General features: G+C 43.1%; 1 protein-coding gene across 3 annotated transcripts in view; it reads left to right on the top strand.

Moving 5' to 3' along the window:
• Positions 1-16,803, top strand: part of LOC117252511 (tetratricopeptide repeat protein 28-like) — a 200,539-nt gene that overhangs the window by 116,557 nt on the left and 67,179 nt on the right. For all 3 annotated transcript variants that reach the window (XM_033619486.2, XM_033619485.2, XM_033619487.2), the window contains 3 exons: positions 2,844-2,991; positions 9,031-9,303; positions 11,439-11,569. In XM_033619486.2, coding sequence (XP_033475377.2) covers positions 2,844-2,991; positions 9,031-9,303; positions 11,439-11,569 — 552 coding nt within the window. The remainder of the gene's footprint in view (positions 1-2,843; positions 2,992-9,030; positions 9,304-11,438; positions 11,570-16,803) is intronic.

The raw sequence follows: 16,803 nt of genomic DNA, 5'->3' as shown, positions 1-16,803 counted from the left end.
AAAGGTTAATGCTTTGAATCTAATCTCTGTCCTCGTCATTTTCAATGGAGTTGTGATGCAGGCGAAGGGAGATAGAAATGTTGAGGGGGGCAGCAGGTCTGGAGAGAGATTGGTAGTCAGTGGGGGGCTCGGACGGAAGCAAAATTAATTACTGGTCTCTATAAATTCGATGTCATGTCTCATTTTCTCTAATCCTCCCCGCCTTTTTCACTTCCTAGTGGTGTTAACAGAGAAGCTTGGGAAGACTAATGAAAAGGCTTCTTAGATGCTAATGGCAAATTAGCCCTGGTGTCACTTTTGGAGACTGTGAGTGAAGTGACTGCCTGCTCAGTGAGGAGGTGACCAGACGGCAGCCTGGACCGCCGCTGCCACACACACACACACACACGAGCACACAAAAACACAAGAGAAGGAAAAGATAGGACTCTTAGAGGGGACTACACCTATTTTAAAAATTCATACATGTTATTCATGTGGTCTAAGACAGTCCAGAAATGTTAGTAAACATGAACAAGTCCAAAATCCAATGAGTGCTAAAACTCAAATGTGTGATGTCATTCATTATAAAGTTCTGAACTGCTCCATAGACAATTAACTGGGAAAGATGCTCCAGATGACACTGACATCACTCAGAGGGAATGTTTTGAGTATATGGGTACATTTTTGTTTCGGTACTGAGATCACTACAATAAGAGAAATCTCATTTGGGTTCCATTCATTGTCAGTGTAGCAGCTCCAGACTTTATACCCTATGACATCATAAGTTTTGAAACTTACTTCTCTGGTTTCTGGCTTTGAAAGAGAGCAGCTCATGTTCAAAATTATTCATCAAACTGTCGTCGGCCATGGGAATAATATATTGGAATTCTTAATTTAGGTTGCATTCTCCTTGAGGATGACAGATATTTTAATTTTAGACATATTCTGTCAGAGTTCCAGCGGATCCTTATGAAGTCGTAAAGGCATTGAATTCATTAATCTAAAAATAAGGCTTTAATTTGTGTTAAAACATCTTTGATCAATCTTTCTTAACTCTCAAAAATGCTAAGACATGGGAAAGAGAACTTTATGACTCCTTTTTTCTGACACTGAATCGTAAAATTTTAAAGTAATTGGAAACATCTAGATTTTACAGAAATAATTACCAAATGCCTCTTGCATTGATGTCACACACAGATGAGGATAGCGAAACCAACAACACTCATATTTTGTTTCAGGCCAGGATGCTCAGAGCAGAGGATCCACTGTCTAGTTAACTGTCTCTGACCCTGGACGACATGGAGGCGTGCAAATTCAAAACAAATTGGCTGTTTAATCAAGATTTCGTGGCATGGCTGAAACCAGTGCAAGGCGATGCATATGAGGCTTGGTGTATTTTATGCAGAAATTTTTCAAACTCGGCACGATGGGAATCAAGGCAGTGAAAACAAACGCCAGTTATATCTCATTTCCGTTCAGCCTTCGTCTCCGCTATGAGACAGAAAAGTCATGTTTATGTTATAATTACCATTTGGGCAAAATCGTCCCTAACACTAAGTCGTTAATGGTGGTTCATGTTTGTTGTTTTTTCTTCAGTTTTGGTGATTGTAAAATAAGTCTTAAATTTTATTCTGAGTGGCATTGAAGAAGTCTTAAAAGGTCTTAAATCTTAATTGCCTTGAGCTGTAGCAAGCCTTTTTTGTTGTTTCTTTGCCTCACACAGTGCTTATCCCTTATTTCCCCCATAATGCTTTGCTGCTGTAATTGTGCGTTTCTGACACACGAGCCCAGATATGACTATTCTGAGACAGTTTGCTTTCTCTTGGGGGGATTTAGCGGTTTGGAATCGTGAATAATGAGCTGAATGTAGCCCCGTCTCTCTGTGCTGCTCTCGTTAGACTGGACCAGAGTCAGGTTTAACAACTCACTCGGATTATTTTCTGATCAGGCCTCAGACACAAACATACTGAGTCACAAACTTGCTTGGATAAAACATCTCTTTTTCTCTGGTGAGTCCAAACAGACATTGTGAAGAAGAAGACGAAGGAGAAGGAAAAAAAAACAGACTTATTGATGGGGCTTTGGATCCCAGAGACAGCGTCTGTTTTAGTTTTCAATCTGAAGAATGTTCCAACACAATTTAGTCTCTCACAGAAAGATACAGTATGTCAGCAGTCGCATGTAGTTTATATCTCAGTGGTGCTGAATTATTATCCGCCCAACAATGCGACTCTCTCAGCTCAGTGAATAACTGACTGGGTGACAAATGTAGTTAATTTTTGTCTGCTTGAAGAACAGTTCAAGTATCCAAAACATGACGCATCAGATGTGAAAATATGGCAAAAACAGACTCCGGCCAGTTGTGTTATTATTTTACAACAGCGCCCTGACAAAGGGAATGCACAATCTGAAGTATTTATGGGTGTTCTTTTATTGGGCTACAGACCGACTTGAGTAAGAAGCTCTCTCTCATTCTGCTTTTTCTTTCTCTTTACTTTTTTTTCCAACACAGCCCAGGAGAAATCCCAGCTCTCTGCTTGTGTGCACTTCACTCCCACAGCAAACAGACGAAAAAAAAACATTCAAGAGAAAAACAATAGTTGCTCCTGAGAAGGCAGCCAGCCAGAGTGTAACATGTGCATTTATGTAAAACTTATAATCCAATTAACAAGTACAAAAAAAAACCAGTGATCACTCTATTATGGGAATACAAAGGAGAGAGGTGCCATGTTCACAAAACTGCTCATGTGGAAAAAATGCAAATGGCGTGAAATGAGTGTGTCTGGTAATGTGTTTGTATAAAGTCCCATGCTGTAGCACTAGACTGGAGCCCTCATGACTCTTACCTCTCTTTCTCTCAACAGGCATACTTCCGACAGGGTGTTGCCCTTCAGTACCTTGGTCGCCATGCCGACGCTCTGGCCGCCTTCGCCTCCGGGCTGGCCCAAGACCCCAAGAGCCTCCAGCTACTGGTGGGCATGGTAGAAGCCGCCATGAAGTCGCCACTACGAGGTAAGAAATTAAGTGGCTGAATATGTTTGTATGTGTGTGTTGACATGTGTCTGCGTGTCACTGTCTGTCACCATCTCCACATGTCCCACAACTTCTGTCTAATAATCCTCACGCTCTGTCAGTCAATAAGCGTGTTGGGGTGACTTTACCTGTCAGTTTTTCCACCCGTTCGGCAGGCAGGCCATCTCTCTATCTGTCTGTCTTTCTGTCTTTGTGACTGACTGTTGGTGTCAAGTACTTACCTCCGGACTCTGAGGCCTGACGCCTGCAGCTTCAGCATATCTTATTGTCAGACAGGCCGATCACACACACAGATAGCCCGTTATCTTAATGAGCATCCAACACTAATGCCATTGTCTGCAGCTGCCCCTGTGTAAGCCTTTTTCCTAAAGCTGAGTGGATTCATAAGTAGCGTATTCAAGCCAAGATTGTTACTAAAATGTGTTCTTTCTGTTCTGCATTATTATCTGTTGTATCAGCCAACTGCAGTGACCTGATTGTCTGTGAGTAACCAGTGTGGGCCAGCTTAATGAGCCTCAAAACAAACCTGGCAGCAATTTGACATCAGATGACCACTGCGGAGGATTTAATATTCTTCAGATCTGGATGGCACCGACTGCCAGCGTTGACTGAGTCATCCTGCAGTCTTGCTTTGTCATCGCCTTTTTTTTTTCTTCCCCCAAACTGTGTTGAAAACTGCGCCTGCAAATAAATGCGGCCTTGTTTTATAATCCAAAATTTACTGAACTGTACAATGAGATCAGCAGCTCTGAAGGGCTTTGTTCAGTGAGGAATCAGTTTTTCTGTGATTGAATACAGCGCTTCTCTGAATACTCGTGTGCAAATCCAGAGGAGGAAAAAAAAAAAAAAACCTGCAAAGAGAATAAAGAATGAAGAGCCCATCTCAGCGACATTGAGTGTATAAGCCTGTCGCTGGGGCCAAAACAAGAAAAGGGTTTGGGTGCGAGCCCAGACCTGAGCATCATGGACTAGAATGGGTCTTCTCTGTAGGGGAAGACCAACATTTAGCCCAAGCCATTTAATCTCTTAATTGTTTACCCTATTTCCCACGGTGCCAGGCAACCAGCAGAGGACGTAATCCAAGGTGTGTTGAGGAGAGGTAGCTAGGTCAAAGGATTAAGAGCAATGATCCTCTCGGAGGGGTTTCTGGCACATGGGGACGATAATCAATGTTACGCCAGCAAACAGGAAGGATAATCAGTGTTACTCTGCCAAAGTCCCCTGATAAGTGAAAGGTAGGCGAGCGTTGCTTTCTGTCCTTTGAGGCAGAAGAGCACCAGTCGTGTTTGTTGACCGCATACAGTAGCGCTCTTATCCCAGGATTCAGCCTGTTGATTACCTTGTTCACCAGTTAAATTGCAGTTGAGCAATGCTGGAGCTTTCAAAACACCTGGAGCCACAAATATGGCTATAAGCTCATATACATAGAGTCATTGTACTCAGCTGGTTTTCCACCTTGTTTTGGGTTATAATTACACACGAAAAAACTTGTAATCCATTTATAATTACGCTTTAATCTCTTATAGCAGTTCTGCAAACACCACATTATTCCCTTCTGTGTATAAACTCAGTGTTGCTGCCATGTTGCCAAGAAAGAGCTGATTGTATCTAGCCTGTGATTGCAATGTTCACTTATCTCAGTCATTTATCTTACCACAGACATCTCGTCACACTGTGATGTTTACAGTCCTCCCAAAAGCACCTTTATGTTTATTTTCTGCCACAGAGCAGAGAGATCCATCTGAAGACATCCATACCAAATGAGCAGATAAATAAATTAGGAAGAGAGGAAGACAAATAATGAACCTCAGAGAGCGATATCAAGGCATATGTCTTCAAGGACACAGTGTGTAGTGGATTCATCAAAGCTTGCTTTGTTTCAGCGGTAAAGTTAATATTATATGTATAACGCCCCAATTCTTAGTGTGTCATATACAATTCAACCCTCTCTCCCTGACACACACGCTCCCACTCCTACTTGCATAGATCAAGGTTTCCTCTCATTATTCCAGAGTCAAGCAGCTGTTGTTCTCTCATGCGACTCATACTGTATTTCCCAACAACAAAGGGCTCTCACACAGGTGGAAACTGGTGCAATCTCACCTCCCTCCTCTTACTGTATCCTCTCTCCCCGTCTGCCACTACTTATCATCCCGGCAGCAATTTTTTCCTTCCAAATCAGCGTTGTCCATCTGTATCATTGGACGAGCTGTGGGAAATCAGCCTCTCACATTTTTATATATTAGAGCCTATGTTTCACTATGTATGTAATCACATGGGTAATATTTTTACTATTCATCCTGCTCCACTTATGTCTCTCACTCAGCTGCTTGGGGCCAGAGAGAGTGCACAGGGTCCATTAGCCATTAATTATCGGATTGTTTTCCACATATGCCAACTTAAAAGGGTTTTTTCACTTCCCTGCAGATAAACCATAGAGGAGATGGTTTCACAGTGTGGCAGTTATTGACCCAGGCTGGATCATTTGCCATTAAAAACACTGTCCTTAAACTGGAGGATTTGGAGCCTGTGTCCATTAGCATCTGTCCTGCTGAGGAGCCTTTGAGCAATGTGCTTTTGATCCTTAAACACCACAAGCACCAGAGAGGCTGCTTTGTAACTCACCCTGACATCTGACCTCCCTGGGGATGAGAGGAAAGAGGAGGTTTTTTTTGACAAATCAATGAATTGTCACATTATTACTTAAAGCATAAGGGTGATTACATATCCTATGTTCTTCATAGTGTCAACAAATCCAATAAAAAGACCAAAACCTACAATGAATTGATCATCCTAACAACAAAGCCTAAGCCTGTAAAGTCTCATGTAGCTTGTGCAATAAAGCTCCACAACTGAAAACACATAAATGGGCCACACTGTTGCATTGGGTACCACACACACTCTCCTGTTAGTCCACCAAATCCACGGCTAAACAATAGACTGTACAAAAACAGAGGACGTAGCCACTGTGGTGTCACCTATTAGCTTATGAGTTCCATTTTAAAGCCTCAGGTATGGCATTTTGACCATTGCCATCTTGGTTTTATGGAGCCATAAGTGACCACATTTGGACAAGAGTGTGGAGCTGTAGAGGAGTGAGGGGTGCATCTGACACATCGACTGTGGACACATGTGACTCATAGCGGCCCTGCCCTTAATTACACGTAACTTTAAGCCTTGATGAAATGTAAATGGGTGAGTTATACAAAAATCCACCCCCTGCACAGTTGTCATGAACGGTGAAATTAGCTACAGAGACCAAAACAGTTTTCTGTGCCAGGCTGTAAACATGTTTATATTTCCTATAAGGTTGGACACTGTAACATGGGGGTCTCTGGGGATTGACTGACTTGTTGTGCCAGCCCCAAGTGCCCATTTGAGGATCTGTAGTTTTTGGCACTTATGCGTCCACTGTGGAGGTTGCTCCGTGGGCAGAAGGAATGAGTACTATCTGCTAAAAACGACATTGCCCAACTGTTTTGGGAGATTATCAAGCCCTATTTTTATAATGAAAGTATATTTTGTGCATCTTCAGTAGGAACAAGTGGACTTGGTACTGAGTGAGAGATGTTGGAAATTTGGATTAACGCATTTTTGGTTTTGGTCTTTTCATGGGATTTGTTAATAATTACAAAAATATCAAAAGCCTTATCTTAAAAAAATAAATTTATACAGAATAATTTAATCTCATGTTTATCTTGTCTTATCATGTCATGACTACACAAAAACACATGAAACCAGGCTGGGTGCAGAATTTTATGCTAATTGTAATTGGATAGGATGCTAAAGCTTAATTTATCCAACAGTATTGCTTGGTATTAATAACTTCCATGTTTTAAGGTTTTACAGTATTTCTTAATTTTGCTCATTCCAATGACTAGTCCACACTCGGGGATGTGTTATGTATAGAGGAATAAGAAATCAAAAACAGTATATTAGAGGAGATGCAAAATCAGAGCACTGTAAATGCACTGTGTAATAAATGTAAGACAAACAATGCACATTGTATTTAGAAACATGCTTTATGGCAAAATACATGGACCATAGTTTTGGCTGACGGCATGGAGGCACGTGTGTGCGTGGGGCCATGCGTGAGACCGTGCACGGGTGCGGGCGCTGCTAATGGTGCTCACAGTATGAATGGGTAGTGGACAAAAACGCGAATATAAACAGTAGAAATGTGGGGAAAATGCAAAAACGGCATCGTGGCTGTCTGCACATGACCAAGATGAAAGCCTATGTGCAAGTTCAGAGAAGTAGGTCAAAGCAGTGAGGAGGAAAACGGATGATGACGGACAGAGGGAGGGACGGACGGACGGAGGGAGGGACAGAGGTTTCTCCATTTAATAGTAGGATGATACATCCTCAAAAACAGGAGGGAGAGTGCAAGACATGTTTATTCAATGAGATGTCAGGCAGAATAACTCTTTGGTAAATCGCAAATATGTATTTCCGTCCATGCGTATACTGTCATTAAAGTAAGGTGTGGCCCTGGCTCCAAGAGCACCCTTACAAAGCCTCTTTAACAAGACAAAAGGGGAGAAAGATGGGGGTGAAATCACTCTCTGTTATGACTTTCCGTTGGCTGCGTGCATATCAATGAGTTGGAGGTTGTAAGTCTTGCTTCGTATCTTGATACAAGCCTCAGTAAACACTTAGCTTTACAATTTGACTTTGCGTGTGTGTGTGTGTGTGTGTGTGTGTGTGTGCGCGCCTGTGTATGTGTGTGAAACACCACACGCTGATGTTGTCATAACTACCTGTTTATAAATGCAGCAGCCATGACACCTTTTTAAAAAAAGGATTCTCTGCGTGTTTGATTTATGACTCAGCTCTCGGTGTCAGTCTGAAGGCAATTACAAGCTATGAATGGATATTATATGCACGCACTGTCTCTGTAAGCACGACATTCTGCCAAGTGCTGGAACAGAAGCAATGCTCTTGAAAGAGCATCATCAGTTATGCTTTTGAGTGCTTGTGTGGGGAAGCATCTCATATTGTGTGTGTGCGTGTGTGTGTCTAGGTGAATTAGCGTTTGTGTGTGTTTCCAAGAACTATTGTGACTATTCACTTCTTGTGCCTAAATGATTGTCTAAACAAATGAAAGATACAGTTTATGAATGCTTGTGCCGTATGCTGGAGTGCCGACTACACGCAGCCACACATAGCCAGTTTGTACAAGCACAGTAACACCATGCAGTCTTCTGTAAAGCGCTTTGACCTAATTAGTAGCAATCCAGCTAGAAATACTTGGAGATACAGGGCCATGAGAATTAAGCATCCCCCAGATACACTCCTATACATGAATGCAAATACACAGATGCACACAAATGCATCAGTAGACACACACACATACTTGGGCGTGCCCCCCTTTGCTGTTGTTCGATGTTGGTGTCTGCCAGAGGGCTTTGTAATCTGGAGGGGCTGTGGATCCCGAATCCCGTGCGGCCCACCATTGATTTATGTCATTGTGTGCATTTTCAGCCTCTTCAAAGGTCACCTTGTGTGTCTCCTTTACTCTGCATTCCTCTGCTGCTGCTACTGTTGTGCATTAGCTGCATTAGTTTCCCCATCAGTCTTTAAACTCTATCTCAAAACCCACTCAGCCCCTCTGTATTCTTCTCAAACAACCATATCGACTGACACGAAGAGAAGGCAGAAATGTAATTTCGCTTTGTGGTTTGTGAAGACAGTTGCCCACAATGGTCTGAACTTGTGTGATTTTTATGCAGTGCTGTTGGAAAGTCAGAGTGGAGGGAACAGAAAAATGGCTTGCGTGTTGATTTATTGTCAAATTGTCAGTGAAAGCCGTCACTCAGCTAAACTACAGGCTTCGCTTATCCAGGCAGACAAAACACAACCACCGCTGGAAAAAAACAGTAGAATCTGAATTCAGACAGTACACACATTTGTCAGGGTTGGTAAACACGCAACACAGTTACTGCAATCAGTGTTATGTTTTGGCCTATTTTGGAGCCTGTTTCTAATCTCTGTCTTACTCATGTCCCTCCTGCGCAGAGTCTCTCGAGCCCACCTATCAGCAGCTGCAAAAAATGAAGCTGGACAAAAGTCCCTTTGTGGTGGTGTCTGTGATTGGCCAGGAGCTGCTGACAGCAAGCCACCACACAGCCTCTGTTGTGGTGCTGGAAGCCGCTTTGAAGATCGGCACATGCAGCCTCAAGCTACGCGGCTCCGTCTTCTCGGCCCTCAGCAGCGCCCACTGGTCCCTGGGCAACACCGAGAAGAGCACTGGCTACATGCAGCAGGACCTGGAGGTGGCCAAGACCTTAGGTAAGAAGCCTACAATAATAATGTAGATCAGGGCTTCAGATAATAGATTTATCTCTTCATTGCTTCGTCTTTGAAATGTATGAAAGTGCACATGCTGTACCAGAGCCTGAAGTCACATCTTGAAATTGTTTGTTTTTCCAAAAAGATGTTCAATTTGCAAGTACCAAATCCTCACAATGTTAGTCAACATTTTTGGCTTATAAATGACTGGAATTACCAATAAAATATGAAAATTGTTGGCCTGTAATTTTAGCCAGTGATCAGGGCAGGGCAAATTCATTTACATTGTGCATTTCATACCCAACGGCAACCCAAAGTGCTGTACAGATTACACAGGTAAAAACTCAAGAACCAAATGAATTAAAACATTCGATTATAAAGAAAATAGATTAACAGCAGGTGAACAGATGGGTTTTAAGCTTGGATCTGAAAGTGGTCAGCATTGTATGGAGTTGTAGCTCTTCTGGCAGTTTCACATCTCAGCAGCATAAAAGCTAAAAGCTTTGGGTTCTGGTGTGTTTGTCAGTCTTGCCACCACTTTGGTTTAGAACTATCTGCACAACTATTGGATGGATTGTCATGAAATTTTGTACATACATTGGTGTCCCCCAGAGGATGAATCCTACTGTCTGTGATGATTCCTGACTTTTTATGTAGTGACATTATCAGATTAAAAATGGTTCTAATTTTTCAAATACTTTGGTTTATGACCAAATACCTACAAACTTTTGATCAGCCTCAGCTGTGCTGTGTGTTTAGAGCTAGTTAGCAAATGTAAGCATGTTAACATTCTAAACTAAGATTTTGAGCATTGTAAGCATCATACCTGCTAAATACTGGCATGTTAGCATGGTATCATTAGCAATCAGCTTGAAGTGCTACTGTGTATAGCATTACAGAGCAGCTGGCATGGCTGCAGACTCTTCAGTCTTGTTCTTGTGTAGCTTGTTAAAAGCAGAGTACCAGTATTTTTTAATGATAGTGTTGCCTTGCAGCGAAAAGATACCTTTGGTGACTCTGCACCAGTGATAGCTGTGGCCGGAGGCATTATGTTTTTGGGCTGTTCTTGGTCTGTACGTCCATACATACGTCCGTCCCATTCTTGTGAATGCCTTGAAGGAATTTCCCCAAATTTGGCACAAATGTCCACTTGGACTCAACATTGAACTGATTAGAAGTTGGTGGTCATAGGTCAAAGGTCAAGGTCACTATGTCACACATGCTGTTGGCCCTAACTCAAAAATTCATAAGCCAGTTATGACAGAATTCACACAGACGATGACAAAATGACATTGTATATCCAAAAGGTTCAAGATCGACTTCACTCTCACATATCTACCTTGAAACTGTGCTGATTGTACAGATCCTCTGTGCTGCTGGGGGAAAGATGTGTGTGAAGCAACCACATTTTCACACACATGGATGTGAACTGCAACTGCAACTTGACTAATTCACAGAGGCATACAATTATAAAAAGGTAATTTTAGTTTGCATCTGTATTTTTCCCCATTTGAGCATCTTGCACCAAAATTTAACGTAATTAAAATTTGCAAGAAATTGGCAGGAATTGACCCATTTCTCTGCTTCATAATCTAAGTATGGATACACTGTGTGGGTGTTAATATAGCAGGAGGAGAGAAGGTCTGAGAGAAAGACAGTTAAGAAAAAAACTTAAGGTAAAGTAGAAAAAAAATGGAAACAGAGAGTAGCACAGACTGGCTCCACTCTTCTCACCCCCACACAGTTTGACACATGACTGGGCAGAGCAGCTGGAGATAAGGAGCTGAGGTTCTCAGGTGGAGCACAGAGACTTGTGCTTTACTTTGGCCCTGTCTGTGGGGCCTCTCTGTCAGGCAGAAATAATAAGGCTTTCCCCTCTCACCCTCTGGAGCATTGAGATCAACACTACCAGCTGTCAGGGAAGCCGCTCTACTGTGGAGAACTTATAACGGCCGCTTTCCCTTTTAAGGGTGCCGTGGCATGTCAGTGGCATAGATGTGGTTCATCACATCGCTGTTCAACAGTGGCGGTGGGATGATGTGAAATAAACACCAGTTGCTTTGTAATCACATAGGCTGTACTGTAAATATGCTTTGTCGGCTCTTTTCTCATCTCTTTGGGTTTTTCCTCTTTAGGTGACCAAACAGGGGAATGCCGCGCTCATGGGAATCTGGGTTCGGCATTCTTCTCCAAGGGAAACTACCGCGAAGCGCTGACCAACCACCGCAACCAGCTGGTTCTGGCCATGAAGCTAAAGGACAGAGAGGTAAGAAGCACATGCTTGTAAGCAGTTACAGCAGTCTTTAAAGGGATAGAGCAGAGGAACTGTTACTGCAGAGGACAATGAATTGAGGTTAAAAAGTAATTTTTTCTCTGAGTCTCTTATCATGTTGTAGGTGTGGGGTTGTGCTGTGCCCAGCATTCCTCTGTTCTGGCTGTTTAGAGGGTATCTCAAGGAGGAGACTGAAGGACACAGAGATGCTGCTGCTCTTTGTCTATTTAAAAACATGGGTGTCAAGTTGGTGCGGAGAACAGATGAAGGTGATGGGGGAGGAGAGAGAGTGAGGCAGTTGAAGCAAAGGCCAACAGGATAGCCTCAGCAGCTGGTTCACCTTGTTACCAATGCAAAGCATTTATGCAGATATTATGCAGATGTTTATCTGGCCCATGTAGGAGTAAGTCTGGGGCTTTGTAACATACGCCTGTTTTGGAATGTAATTTACACAGATTAAGTTGTTTGAATATGGGGCAGAGAGAGAAAAGAAGAGTGGGAGGGAAAGAAGAAAATAAGAGAGAGGGAGGGAAATTAGTTAGACAGACTGATCCACTTTCCTTTACCGTTTGGTGCCCTCTTTCTCTCCTCACTCTGTCTCCTGCTTCTCTCTCTCTACCCGACCTCTGTGGTCATTGTTGAGGGGTGGGGAGACAGGTGCTTGTTCCAACACAATTCCCGTCACACGAGGAGAAGAATGGCCTCCGTTTCCCCTTCATTCCTTATCCTCCCCACCAGGCCAGCAGGCCTGCTTGTTTGTGTTCCCTGATATCAGGAGACATTTAAACAGTCCAGTCAAACGCTGCACAATGCACTGGGATGAAACTAACAGTTGAAGAATGAGGCCAGAGGTCCCCTTGACATCTCCCCCTCCCACAGTTTGAGGATATACGCAGAGCAGACGTATGATTATGAGTTTACAGACACCAGTGCCAAAAACCTCTGTCATGTAATGAGGTTAGAGAGAGAGATGAGTGAGGCATAGAGGACACACGCAAGGTCCTTAGTGTCTACTCTGAGGGTTTGACTGCTCTGCACATGGTTAGCTGTAGCAGTACTTGGCCAGCCAAATGTCTGAGGAAATGTTTTAACTTGTTATTGTATGCGTGCAAGTGTGTATATGCCCACTACAGTATCCAGTGTACAGAGTGGTATGAGTCTGCCCCTAATGATGTCTAAAGACTGAGCAGTACAGTATCAGTGTATCAGTGTTGAGCTGCTGTTATCCACAGTGCACCACACTTTCAGCCACTGAGGCCCCATGCTGCTCACATGTTGCTTCTTAGAGGAAAACAATACCCAAAGTGCACCCCCAGGTTTACACACAAATGGCAAATGGACCACTGCCAGAGTGTCCTGGGACCCAGAGGAGGCCAATGAACACCATTAATAGTTGCATCATATAGAAAACGTCCCGATTGGCCTTGCTTGGGCCACCCTAACAGCTCCCTCTCTCCTCTGAAGGCCCCCTAATCAGAGTCATATGTGTGTCACACCACCTGGTCTCCCTCAGAACACACTGGAGCCTGGTGGATAGCTCATTACGGCCGGCCTGATGTTTTTGTTTCTGATGTGGACGTTTTATCTGGCCTTTCTGAAGCTGAGGTCACTTCCTAGAGGCCGGGGACAGGATGTTGATTCTGACTGGATTTCCAGTGTGCGGCCTTCAGTCTAGGAGTGTGGAGAGTAGAGGCTTAGACTGAAGAAGTGGCATCGATTTCAATCCTCAACGATAAAAGAATATGTGCCATATGTGAATTGAAACAAGTTTAATGAGAGTGCATTGCAGTTACTGAGAATTTCCTGGAGACTTTAATGAAATCATACACATAGTGAAATGTTTGATGTGATAAAAGGACCTGGTGGACCATGTGGCTTTGATATGACGTGGGATGTGGGTTTCTGATTCTGTTGCGCTTCAGGTTTTGATCATGTGGGTAAAAATCTTGGAAGATGGTAACAGACACATTTAAATGAACTCTATGATCTTGTTACAGTTTGTGCTTGAATATGTTTGTGTGTACACGCATGTGTGTGTCAAACCAGTCCCTGTCATCTCAGGTTTTTATACCTCACCTTTAAAGAGATCTGGTTAATTGAAACACTTCTTTTTGTTGTTTTGCCCATCATTCCTATCACTTATAATGAGATAGTACTCATTTCAGCACATGTGATATCACCCGAACTGCCAGTTGTAAACATTCCACAACCAACATTTCTGATGCACTCACTTTTAGTTTTACCAAATAAAGTGGTTTAGATGATCTGACTAAGCTGTTGGCTTGTTTGACGTCTGTCTGTTCATTTGCCCACCTGTGTTTCTTGCACCTTGTTTCCAGACAGTTTTGTTTTGTGTCTGCAATTCTGTATAGTAGCAGAGCAGGCCACTGAGTGTTCAACGCAAGTAATGCATCTATTTATGGAGGGATTAAATATGCCACAGCAGAAATGAGAGAGTTATTTATGTCTGTTTTTTGCCGTCTAGTCTTTTGGAATGTGCACACAGATCATTATCGAGGCAAAAACAGGACCAATATTCCATAACGACAAATAAGTGAAGAGATTTGCCAGCCAGATGTGTAGCCAGTAGCGTGAAATATTTTGTTAGAAGACCTATGCGTTCACTCTGTATGTTACACAGTTAGCATGCTACTAATGTTAGCTGAACCAGTTTCTTTTTACTTTTACAATTACACAGTTTCACTATCAACATAGTCGAACAGCTGGATTGAATGGAAAAGCCTGTTAACTAGTTTGTTGTTTTGCTTATATCCTATGGCACAAAGTGCATACAGACTGTGTCAATTCTGTCACAAATGTTCAGATTTTTCAACGTACTAGAGACAAATTCCAGACGGAAATCATTGGAGATCAGGGAGGCTCCCATATGAATGGACTTCCAGTTGACTCTCATATGTACACAGTTATGTAGAATTAAGGTGTTAACGGTGGTTAGAGTGTTTGTCTTTAGTTTGAAAGTTGGCGGTACAGATTTTCCTCAATATTGATCCCTGCTCCCATTCACACATGACCCCATGCACGAAATGCTCCTGAACATTTGCAGGATAGACTGCATGTGTGAGAGGGTTTTTTGTCTCCAGGTAGTACTTTATGTATAAGGGCCCTGACACACCAACTGAGGGTTGGTCAATGTTGAGCTGTTGGTGTGCATTTGTGGCGTGTCCTGTGCTGTTGGCTGTCGTCAGCCCTTAATGACCCTTGTTGGCTTTTTTTTTTTTTTTTGGTCCGAGTTGGCATGTTGAATAGACATCTGAGGTAGTGGAGTCAATCGGTGAATGAAATCGCTCTGACTGGAAGTTTACTCAGTGCACAAAAAGAGAAACAGAAGTGAGGAAAGCAAATAAATGGCTTAAGTCAAGAAAGCATGAGGCTGAAACAAACATGTTGTATTAGGTGAGATTATGTTTAAGTGGTGTGCTCCTTAGACGAAACGAACCATAATTGTTTGTCTTATTGTTTGCTAGTTGTTAAAGTTAAAAAATTAGTGTCTTGAATCTGTCCCGTCGGTCTTCCAGTTGTTCTTTTTCAATGACATACACAGCCCACTGCCGTCTGCTGGTACAGAAAGTTATTTCCTCTCAGGTGCAGAACGTACGTGCTAGTTGATTTTTGGCTGTAGTCTATGGGCTGTGTTCAGAGACACAGACAGTGTGAGGCGACGCAACAGTCAGCCTTTGTCACCACTACTTCCTTGATGTCAGTTTGTTGAGTCTGGGCCTAATGTCTGCTTATACTTATACTGATACCACCACTAATACTAAGTATTATTGAAACTCAAAGCTCTGGTTCACCGCAACACTTCAGCTAGTAGTCTCTACTGCGGGATGAACAGTGGCCTGTGTATGATGAAGGAGCAGAGAGAGACAGAACACAGAGATTCCAGATGAGTGTTCTCAATAAATCAAGAGGCAGAACAATACCTGGGTCCTGTTATACCAGTAAAGGAGCCATGCACGGGATCTCTTTTCATCTTCTAATAACCAGGGAAGAAAATTTTGGTCGTGGGTTTTAACAGCACAACGCAGCAAAAAAGGCAATTCCAGTGTTGGCCACTTGCCTGTAGCTGACCAGCACACTCTGTGACACTAATAAATCCCCCTGAATCTGACCGGGATAATCATCTGTAAAGACAGAGAGCTGGAAAAAAGGAAAACAAAACAGAAAGGAAGGCCGCGCTGGGGAAAAGCTCAAAGAGTGAGTGCTCTGTCATCCACGACTGGGACTGGGAGCTGCGGTCCAAACCTGTGAGGTCATAGGCTAGCGTGAAGTTAGTGTTTTTCTTTAGCCTGCTGCCTTTTGGAAATATCCTTAGCAGATTTTCAGCTGTCATATATACTGCAGATAGAACATAAACACACTCTCTAGTCTTTCTAGCTGTGTGTGTCTTTTCCAACTTTTGTTTTTGTCCCAGTTTCCACACCTGGCTTTATCCAAGTCCTGCCAGTAACCATCTTCAACAAAGGCCTTCTCTGTCATTGTAAAACAAAGCTGTTAAACTAGGTCTTTCCTCTCCAAACTCCCTTTTCTGTCCCCTCTGTTTGTCTGTGACGTTTTCATCTTAAATAGTAGGTTTAACTAGAAGGAGGTAACCCCTAATTTTGGGGTGTGAGTATTTAGGAGAAACTGAGGCGGGCTGGCAGTGGTGCACTCTGTAATTATGTCTTGTGTGATGTTAAAAAGAGTCTCCGCTGCCGACTCCCCCAACCCCAAGTTGAAATGGAAATCACGATCAGGGAAAAGTAAAAAGGATACAAACAATGTTTTTTTTCCATAGGCTCCACAGTTCTGCTCCGTCTCCTACCGCCATTCTCTTTCTCAACTCCGGCTTTGTTTATCTATGCTCTCTCTGCCTCTCGCTCCATCTGCCGAAAGGAATTTACTCAAACTTTGCCCCTTACTCTGAAAGTGACACGGACTATTTCATCATGGGTGTTTATCTTGCTGTGAGTTTGGGGCTGTATGGATTCTGCTGGACCCTAGCTGGTATAATGAGGCGGAGGGCTGAGAGATGAGCCTCTAAATAAGGGGTGAGGAAGAGGGCTAAGTGTGGGTGTTCCTCTTGTCAGGGTCAGGGTTTGTCAGTGTTTGTCAGCACTCTCACAGAGGAGGGGATCATTAAGGAGTCATTAGGGTATGGACATGTGCCTCCATCGCCTTTCTCTGGGCTCATACTAATAGAGGATGGCAGAGGGGGGAACTTGGTACCC

The sequence above is a fragment of the Epinephelus lanceolatus genome, chromosome 9 (assembly GCF_041903045.1).
Source record: "Epinephelus lanceolatus isolate andai-2023 chromosome 9, ASM4190304v1, whole genome shotgun sequence".
NCBI classification, from domain to species: domain Eukaryota; kingdom Metazoa; phylum Chordata; class Actinopteri; order Perciformes; family Serranidae; genus Epinephelus; species Epinephelus lanceolatus.
The sequence above is the reverse complement of the archived record's forward strand: the minus strand, read 5'-3'. Positions and strand labels throughout refer to the sequence as shown.